The sequence below is a fragment of the Pecten maximus genome, chromosome 8 (assembly GCF_902652985.1).
Source record: "Pecten maximus chromosome 8, xPecMax1.1, whole genome shotgun sequence".
NCBI lineage: Eukaryota > Metazoa > Mollusca > Bivalvia > Pectinida > Pectinidae > Pecten > Pecten maximus.
In genome coordinates, this window is record NC_047022.1 from 33,023,071 (window position 1) to 33,033,947 (window position 10,877).

A 10,877-nucleotide genomic window follows, 5' to 3' on the forward strand; every position below is an offset into this window, starting at 1 on the left:
GGACTTATACAGGAAGTAAGTATGGGAGGGACTTATACAGGAAGTAAGTATGGGAGGGACTTACACAGGAAGTAAGTATGGGAGGGACTTATACAGGAAGTAAGTATGGGAGGGACTTATACAGGAAGTAAGTATGGGAGGGACTTATACAGGAAGTAAGTATGGGAGGGACTTACACAGGAAGTAAGTATGGGAGGGACTTATACAGGAAGTAAGTATGGGAGGGACTTATACAGGAAGTAAGTATGGGAGGGACTTATACAGGAAGTAAGTATGGGAGGGCAGACAGGAAGTAAGTATGGGAGGGACTTATACAGGAAGTACGTATGGGAGGGACTTATACAGGAAGTAAGTATGGGAGGGACTTATACAGGAAGTAAGTATGGGAGGGACTTACACAGGAAGTAAGTATGGGAGGGACTTACACAGGAAGTAAGTATGGGAGGGACTTATACAGGAAGTAAGTATGGGAGGGACTTATACAGGAAGTAAGTATGGGAGGGCATACAGGAAGTAAGTATGGGAGGGACTTATACAGGAAGTAAGTATGGGAGGGACTTATACAGGAAGTAAGTATGGGAGGGACTTATACAGGAAGTAAGTATGAGGGACTTATACAGGAAGTAAGTATGGGAGGGCATACGGGAAGTAAGTATGGGAGGGACTTATACAGGAAGTAAGTATGGGAGGGCATACAGGAAGTAAGTATGGGATTGGTTTATATAAAAAGTAGAGGAGAGGCAAATAAAGAAACCAAAGAGAGAGATTTCAATGGAAAAACAGTTTTTCTACCTTGCTTTATTATGCGAAGTTTTATCACAGAAATACAAAATAATTAATACATTTTACAACATCTGACATTAATGTTGAGCTACACAAGCCATTTACATTGATTTCTTCCTAGACTCTGAGACTAAACATTAATGAGCGAGATATGGAGAAGGAGCATCAGAAACAGGTCCAGAGACGAAGAGCTAAGGACAAGGCTAAGGACACAGGCCGCAGCAAGTCAAAATCTAGAAAGACATGATAGTGGCTTGTCAGTCATTCACATCCTCAAACTTCACCACCAGGGGCAGTATGATAAAACTACAATTTCTCCTTGGATTTTGCCACGTGTGGCCAGTGTGATGAAGTGACAATTACCTGGAGGGACCTGTTTTATATACATCATGAGAATACACATCTCCTGATAACAGTGTTGGCTTGGACATGTTGTTACCCTTGTGTACTGTGTAGAGGTGTGGTAAGATTCACCGCCGGTGTATTATATGACGAGGTTTTGATGCTATCATTCCTCTCAGGAAACATTTACGCTGAGCTTAGGGAGAGCTCCCATTCTCACATTTGTTGTGAGCTTAATGCTCATTGATCAAACCTTTTGTGTTTGGTTGACTAGCATTTTTATACAACAACTATGCCATTTAAAACTTTCAATTGAGCTCAAATGTGACCTTGACCTTTCAGGTCAGATTTTAACCTTGATTTTTTTTCTTCTGGTACATTTACATGTAAGATTTGAGCTGCCGACCTGCTGTGATTCAATATCGCTAAATGTTTTCATCAAGCTCAAATTTTTGATCCTCTATTATCTTTCCACAGATTTTTGATTGACCATTCCACCTTCTGAGCTCCAAACTTAAATAATATACATAGGATAACTAGCTCAGAACTCGGTGTTAGCAAGTGGAGGTATTAAGGGTAAGAGCAAATAAAGACATTTTTAGATCACCTGAGACAAATCTCAAGTGACCTATTCTAATCGCCTGTTGTCCGTCGTCGTCCGTCCGTAAACAATTTACATTTTCAACTTCTTCTCCAAAACCCCTTAACCCCAGGGGCCTGAGGGGCAGGGCTAAAAAGGGTCAAATTGACTAAAACTTCAAAAATCTTCTTCTCTACTCTCAGATATGATGGAATCAAATACTCTTCATAGATGGAAGAGTCTTATGGTGCTTTACTAAATTTATGAATTTCATGACCCTGGGATCACAAGTTTGCCCCTTGGGAGGGGGTAAATTTTACGAAAGTTTATATAGGGAAATCACATTTTTGACTATGATTTGTTTGATTTCTATTGAAATTCATTCTAATCTTCTTAACATTATCAGCATTGGATGACAGCTTAATGGTATACACATGTTGGCCCTGACTGACCCCTAGGGGCTGATGGGCAGGGCTAAAAAAGGTCAATTAAATTAACTGAAATATTTCAAATTTCAGGTGACCGTTAAGGCCCATGGGCCTCTTGTTTTATTTCATTGTAGCCAAGATTACATGAAAGCCCCTGTAATTGTGGATAAATTTGTTGTTTCTAAATACAGAAAGCAACAACTATAAATTTGATAGAATAATTTAACATTCCATGAACAAAGAGTAATCATTCTTCATAGCAAAAGATTTTAGTTGTTTGTCATTTGAATCGAAAATTTCCCTTTAAAACCAGTTATATTTTCCAAGGTCAGTGTTGTTCTTAGTTGCATTGATGTGCAAAGTTGTAGATCTGAAACCAACCAATAAAACTCTTAGTACTATTGAATCAATGGATGTAACAAGGGCTTTCATTAGTTGGTTTAAACAATAAGAAAGGTCGTGATTGGTTGGATTTAGATGAAGGTGTTAATAGAGGATGTGAATGCTGCTTGTAGGTGCTATAATTGTTTGCCTGTTATTGTAGACATGATGGTTATAGCTGATGCTGTCATTGACACTAATACATGTGATTTTAATTATATTATTGTGAATCATGAAATGAATTATTGTATATTTTTATGTCATATCACTGAAAAAATTGATTACGTCTGAAGAAAGCTGACTTTATTTTTTTGATTTTGTAATGAATCATGTGTTCCTGTGCGAGATCTAGATGTAATTACATTATTTGTGATAAATTTCCGTTGTGTCAGTGATCCCTGTGACCTTTTGTGACCTTTCATGACCTTATAAGTGCTGTTTATGTTTTCTGCATGATATCAAACTGTGAAAGTAAACAATTATCAAAAAAAATTTAATTTGATTTTCTAAGATAGATAGATATTGTCAAAAAAGTTAAATCAAAGTTTCAATTCAACCCATGTTTATGATTTATAAAATAGTATGAATTACTAACGATGTCAAATAGATTTAATCACTCTTTGAATATTATAACACTTCAAACATTTTCACTTTTACTTGAATTAAAAGGGGAAAAAAAATATTGTGTTATCATACACCTGGTAAGTTATATTTCATTATTTTCACTGATCATCCATTTGGATATAAAAAGGTATTGTAGTAAAGGACTTTCTGTCGAAGTTTACATATCCCTCGCCATATCTAGTTATCTATCCTCACACATATCACTAGTTTGTTATACCCCGATAAAACAAAGTACTGTAGGTGTATATTCTAATTAACAGATGTAGTGCTTTTCATGCCAAGAACAATAAATATTATCCTAAACTATGACTGCTCTTATATCAGTTTCTCTATAATAGTAGTATCGGTGCCAAATTTATCATCATGCTCATCTGTTTGACTTCGAAAAGATGCTTAAATCTGATGGCATCAAAATTGTTATACAAACAGTAGCTAATAAGCTTGACTAGAATCTAGAGCATATTACTTACATTGTACTGGTGCACGCTTGCTTTCCCTATATTTATGTTGCTACTTATACGGTATACATGGAAAGTTTTATTACACTTTTACTGGGAGGTCCTTCACTGAGGGACTTTTTTCTTTTTTTTCTGAGGGACTTAATATGTATGATAACATGGGTAAAAGTAGTAAGTCTTATTAGGAATTTGCATAATTTGAATTTGATTGAAACATAACAAAAAACAATTTCAGCTGCAGGAAGTGTTCACAGTGATTACTGGTAACATTTGGATATACTTTTTACTAGGAGCTCTATGATAGTGTTTTGTCCGGTATGTAGATATACTTCTTTAGAAAAGCCTTTGAATTTTAATGAAATTGTGGCCTTTTTACACCTACAGAACGGCTAGATATGTAGGGCAATATTTATATTATCTTCATTTTGCTACAAAAATATAAAACTTGTATCTGTATACACTGATAGATAAAAATAAACTTAACTGTAGCATGTAAGTTGTCTGAATAATGAAGAAAGATATATTGTAAAATGTTAATAAACACTTACTTGAGTGCAATATGGAAGAAGGGAGGGGACTAGTAAATGTGTTGTTGTGGTGCTTACTTATACTGTGGAGAAGCATGTTAAATGTAGAATACCCTGCCTTTGCTGGTTGTGTTACTGGAATCCCTCACCATTAGACCACTTTAATCCTGCATTCCTCAAATCATAAAGTCTATCCAAAAGATACAGTGCTATAATATTATTGTACTTAATTTAGGGCACTTTTATATTTATATATTATATAGCTAAAGTATTAAATTGGATGGGACTGGGATGGGATGTGTGTGTTATTTCATCTTTTCCCTATGCAGAGTTATCTGCTCTTGTGAACTGGTATTGATTGTTAGGTCATTTGTTTGTGAGAGTACCGTCATGAATTTGTGAGAAAAAATGTAATTTTCTCGTACAAACTAATGACCTTACAATCTCTACTTGCTCACAAGAGAAGATAACTCTGCAATAGGAAAGGACACACTAGAGACAGGCTAAACAATTCATGTATTTCATAAACAATGAGGCTCTCTGTCCTATGAGTTCCAGACTTGGTCTATATTAGTTTTGCAGATATGAAAACTTTATTTTCATGACTATAAAAATATATTAAGTGTTTATGAAATATGCTCTATAGAATTTTGAAATGCTCAGTTAATATACTGATACACAAAACTTCCAGGTGTATTTATCAGAAAACTGAATTTCAAAATATGGTTTGAGGTTAACAAGATAGTAAGCAGACAGAGTCCTATAACTGTGGATGTAGGAACATATACCATTATACATGCTGATCTCAGACAATGTCATCTCTAAACAAAGGCCAAAGTATGAAATGTACTAGAGACATAATGTTACCTTTACGTATAGTTCTAGTATAAAAATGTATTTATTGATTTGTGAGCTAAAATTAGTTAACTCTAAATGCATTTGGTAATATAATATTTGAAAAAGCTTAGTACAAATAGTCATTATCTTAATTTCTTGCGTATTGCCTGTAATCTATATGTCAAAATCATTAATAAATGTCCCCTAGGGGCTCTCTACAATACTTCTTTCACGTGGGTGTATGTAACCATGACCTTACAGTACTGTGTATCTACATTACAAAAATAGCACAGTAGTAGGTGTAATAAAGGATCTTACACTCGTAGCTATGTCATATCAAATTTATTTAACAAGTTTAATAATTTGGTATGTAATGAGCCTTCAGGCAAGTGGCATATACATACTTTATATGTAACAAGTTTAATAATTTGGTATGTAATGAGCTTTCAGGTGAATGGCATATACTATAAGAATGAGTTTGATAAATTCTCTATTACATAACTACGAGTGTAAGATTCTGTTTATCACTTAACTCATATTTATGCAAATTATATTTTAAGACTTGTGACATACTAAATTATGGAACTCATTTATGGTAATAAATTCCGTATGACATAGTCATGAGTGTAAGGTTCTGTTAATGTGTAAATGTGAAAACTGTCAAATTAATTTCTGTATAAGAGAGTCGAGCTTCAACCGTTTGCTTTCCTCTGCAGAGACAAAATTGTGTGATGTCAAAGGATTATTGTGATGTCATGAATTATTTATGACATCACAATAGGTATTATTACACAATTGCCTTTAACAATATTTATGACTTAGCCGTATTAAATGGTAGAACATGACAGTTATATGATAAACTAATTTCCAGCTTTTACAAACAAATAACATACTAGTCATACAACATAATATCGTAACTCATCAAGCTTAAAACTTCTCACAATTCTCGCTTTTATTTATCAGGTATCAGGTATTGGTAGCCAGGTATACAGGTAAGCTGATAGGGATGAAACTACATACTATTCAAGTTACTAGATATATATCAGTCGGAAAGGCTATCAACTAAGTATATGTATATTTTACTTTTTAAAAATAGGGCATTTTGATCTTTGTCGGCTTTCTGGTGCTCAGCAGGCAATGCGCAAGACATTATACAGTGCTATTGTAATATTGATATAATTGGTGCTTTATTTTCCAATTAAAAGTAGCTTTAGTTATTGATATTTTTTTTAAATGTAAATCATTTCATCAACATGTTTAAAATGAAGGTCACTGTGTGAACATCTGCCATATAATGTATAAAGACCTGGAGTTGATCAATAAAGTTAAAGTACGAAAAAACGTTTTGATCAATACTGTAATGTTAAATGGTTAATACTGACAGAGTATATTGATCATGAGTTATGAGTTATAAATCAATAAGATTGACACATCATACAAAATTAATATATTACAGTTGTAAAGTAGGTGTTCTTTAGTTAACAGGATTATGTGTTCCTCACCTCTACAGCTTGACCTGCATGCTTTGTAATAACACACTAGCTCTCCTGGAATAGGGAGGAATACAAGCTTATGCTTTGTGTACTGTCAATCACTTGTCTTTGACCAATAATTAATTATGCAGTTTTGTTTCATATGACAGATTCGTGAAACAAACAGTAAGAAGCGAGAAACCTGTTTGAATGTGCCTATATATGATCAAGATCTCTGTACCATGAAAATGAGGATAATGGAACTTGTGATAGCCTTCCTATATAATGTACAAGGAAACGTGATAATAGTATACAGAGATGTGTCCTCTAAACATCAAACAATCATTTCAGGCTTTGGAATTCTGGCTGATCTAGATGACTGATCAGAATGATGAAGTCTATGATTCTGTTTTAGTAGACTATGAAATGATATACCCAAGAAAGTATGTGTACTGTTCATAAGGGTCATGTTAATGTAGCCTATTTATTATACAGTTTTAACCTTGTTTTAAGGTTAATTTTATGGGAAACATTACAAATTGATACAATGTATAATATGGGAAAACATTTCACATATTGATACAATGTGAAAACATTATAAATACTGTGTGGCTTATGTAAAATACAGTATGATATGGCATGATAAATGTGTGGAATGTATTGTATTGTAAATGTACCATTGTTTAAGCATAAAATGCTTACACTGTTGGTGTGTGATAGTGTATTCAATCAATACTATTCAAGACTGCAATGTAATACACTGTAACAGGTGTCTCACAAAGTACTATATACAATGTAATACACTGTAACAGGTTTCTCACAAAGTACTATATACAATGTAATACACTGTAATATACAATGTAATACACTGTAATATACAATGTTATACACTGTAACAGGTGTCTCACAAAGTACTATATACAATGTAATACACTAATATACAATGTTATACACGAACAGTGTCTCACAAAGTACTGTATACAATGTTATACACTGTAATATACAATGTTATACACTGTAACAGTGTCTCACAAAGTACTGTATACAATGTTATACACTGTAATGTACAATGTTATACATGTACACTGTAACAGGTGTCTCACAAAGTACTATATACAATGTTATACACTGTAACAGGTGTCTCACAAAGTACTGTATACAATGTTATACACTGTAATATACAATGTTATACACTGTAACAGGTGTCTCACAAAGTACTATATACAATGTTATACACTAACAGGTGTCTCACAAAGTACTATATACAATGTAATACACTGTAACAGGTATGACACAGTTTACTATATACAATGTAATACACTGTAGCAAGTGTGAAACATTGTATTTTATACTATGTGATACACTGTATCAGTTATGACAGAGCATACTATATACAATGTAATACTTTGTTACATATAGCTATGCTTTGTATTATGTAATGTTGTTTAAGAGTATAATGTAGTACATGTACTATGTATGGGTTGATTTTATACAGTGGGTAGTTGTTACTGCAGTATTCTAAGTACCTAGCTTTATGTATTATTGTTTGTAAATACCAAGTTGTAATATATTATTATACACTTTGTGATTCGTAACTATCATTGTAAATGAATATGTAAACCACTAACTTCTGATCTTCTTGATAGGTCTGACCAGACTCACTGTTTTGTAAATCTAAACTAGAAACTTTACAACAGAACAATTTATCCATATCATCTTATACTTATCACTCTTTGATGGAAACATGTGAGGAGTCATGGAGGTTCCCTCCATTACTTCCAACATCTGATCTAAAAATCAAACCCAGTTGCCTTGCTGGCGAGTAAATTTACCACTGTACCACCAAGCCAACCTGTGGGTACCTAAACACGTCCTAGTTAAGATGGCTTATGATTGAATATTAACCTGATACTTTTAAATAACAAACACTGCATTCAATTTGGCTTTCTCAATATTCTTTAATGTTTTGTTAGACTATACCTTTGAATATAGCCTCCTTTAAAACTTCAGGCCAAAATTGACATCAGTTGTCCAGGGCATAAATCAGGATTCTGATGTTACATGTCCAACATGTTAATGATTTTCTTACAAATGATTTATAAAACGAATTTTATAAATTAAAATTCATTAGATTGATTGTGTCATTTATTTTACTGTACATATGGTTAGAAGACATTTTGAGAACACCTAACAATCATATTATCAATATAGAGAAGATAAGCGATTGCTACTGGTATGTAATGATACTGCTGTTGTCGTTCTGTTATCGTACAATACTGTGATATTTTGTTACTGGATTTGCTGTATAATACTGTATGTGTCCGACTACTGTACAACTGCATTTATCTATTATTATAGCTTCCTATGAAGGATAGAACTGCCACATGTTTTATCACCTCCGCATCACCACATGTGGTGTCTCTTGCTGCCTTTCTTAAAGCCACCTGTCAAGCAGACGGTCATTTGCTGTACCTGCTAATTTCAACTTCTTTATGGCATCAACAGATCTTGACTGATGTGGTCAAACTGATGTCATGTGGCATCAGCAGGTCTGGACAAACTGGTGTTGTCATGTGGCATCAACAGGTCTGGACAAACTGGTGTTGTCATGTGGCATCAACAGGTCTGGACAAACTGGTGTTGTCATGTGGCATCGACAGGTCTGGACAAACTGGTGTTGTCATGTGGCATCATCAACTGATTGGTCAAATTAGTGTTACCATTTGATATCCACAACGGATCTGGACAAACTGGTGTTGCAATGTGGCAGTCTTCATCATATTTTGACAAGAAAAACCTGATGTTCCCATGCGGCATATTTAAACAGATTAGAAATATTCTTAGAAATATTCTGATAACATCCGTTGAGACTATATATAATATGCAGCTTAGAAATCTTTAAAGTGTAAATCACCATGGTCCACCTTAACAGATATGTTTGGTTTTCAACTGGGTAGAATAAGACATGATAAAGTACTTGCTTTTGTAGAGAATCTTCCTAGGGATCACAGTTCTCTATCCTGATCTATATATACCCAGTGACCTGTCGGTTGTGATGTCAAAGTATCACAACTGTTTATAAACCGTACTATTATCACTATATATACTCCATATCATCATTGAGACCATTATGGCTTGTCGTCGTGTATCAAGTTTATAGTAACCAAGTCGATGTTGTGTTATCTAGGATAATTTTTGTTTCATTTTCTTGTATAAATTAACTTTTGTGTTCGCATTTGCATTGGAAGCCTTTCATGGTTAGACTCAAATTCGTGAGTTAATAAACCCAATTCTAGTTCTTTGAGAATGAAATGAGGCCAGTTATCATTATTCTTCATCAAATAGAGGGGTTGTTTGGAAGGAAATCTGAGGGGATAGAGGCTTTGGTAGTGAAATAGACCCTCTTGGAGAAAATCTTAAAATATTTTGGTGCATTTGAAACTTTTGAACAGCAAGATCTTTTATGGAAATGATGAAAATCTGACACAACAGTTAAGGATATTTTATTTGTAATTACTCACAAAATATATCACTGCACTATTAATGATGCAGCACTTTTAGCAGCTATTTGTTTTGTTTGTTTCCGACACAATCTTGAAGAGTAAATACTTATATTACTGTATGTAGATCTACTTACGTGAATATCTAAGGTGGTTTGGAAATCTTTCATTTTTACCTCACCGGTTACGAGTAACCGTGAGCTAATGCTGTACCCGCGGCTTCGGCGTCGGCGTCCCACCCCACTTTGAAGTTTTTGGGATCAGTTTTTGGAAAGCTTCTAAGTCCAAAAGTATACAACTCACACCCTTCTAATTTGGTTTATACATTCATTAGAGGTCTAGAAATGATGTTATGGCAAAATCATGCTGAAAAAAATAGTGATATTGTCGTATTTTACCATTTTGTGGACTTAACTTTTTTAGCACCAAAATTCACTTTAAACTTAGCACCAAAATCCACTTTAAAGTTTTTGGGATCAGTTTTTAGAAAGCTTCTAAGTTCAACTTAGTGGACTTAATTTTTTTGGCTAGCTTTTGGAAAGCTTGTAAGTCCACACCCTTCTTATTTGGTTTATACATCCATTAGAGGTCTAGGAGCGATATTATGTGACATACAATTTCAAAATGACATGCTTATACATACATAAAAAATGAATGCATGGTGTGATTGCTACCGCCGGTGAGCTTTAGCAATCATTGATTGCACTTGTTTTCACTAGCTCACATGCTTACCTGTATCATGTTGTCCTACAACTCTCAAGTCTGGGAAGTCAGACATTGATTGTGCCTTTAATTTTACGATAAGGATGCATACTGATATCTCATATTTATTAAGATATATAAATTTCAAACTGTGAGAAAAGAATTGGTTCCGACAAAAGAAGATTAGAATAATGAATTGTTCATCAGTTGACATGTGATATATTACATACCCTGTGGCAGTTA

The 10,877-nt window shown here is 34.0% G+C and overlaps 1 protein-coding gene and 1 long non-coding RNA gene across 2 annotated transcripts in view; both read left to right on the forward strand.

The window, feature by feature from the left end:
• LOC117333249 (TBC1 domain family member 10A-like) overlaps window positions 1-1,806 on the forward strand; it is a 35,124-nt gene extending 33,318 nt beyond the window's left edge. Inside the window, exon 9 of the mRNA XM_033892465.1 lies at window positions 905-1,806. Within this exon, the coding sequence (XP_033748356.1) occupies window positions 905-1,030 (126 nt within the window). The 3' untranslated portion in view covers window positions 1,031-1,806. The remainder of the gene's footprint in view (window positions 1-904) is intronic.
• A 358-nt stretch (window positions 1,807-2,164) lies between these two features.
• On the forward strand, window positions 2,165-10,433 carry LOC117333251. The gene is made up of 3 exons (XR_004533860.1): window positions 2,165-7,244; window positions 7,635-8,981; window positions 9,019-10,433. It is a non-coding gene; the product is annotated as an uncharacterized LOC117333251 (long non-coding RNA).
• Window positions 10,434-10,877: the final 444 nt, after the last annotated feature.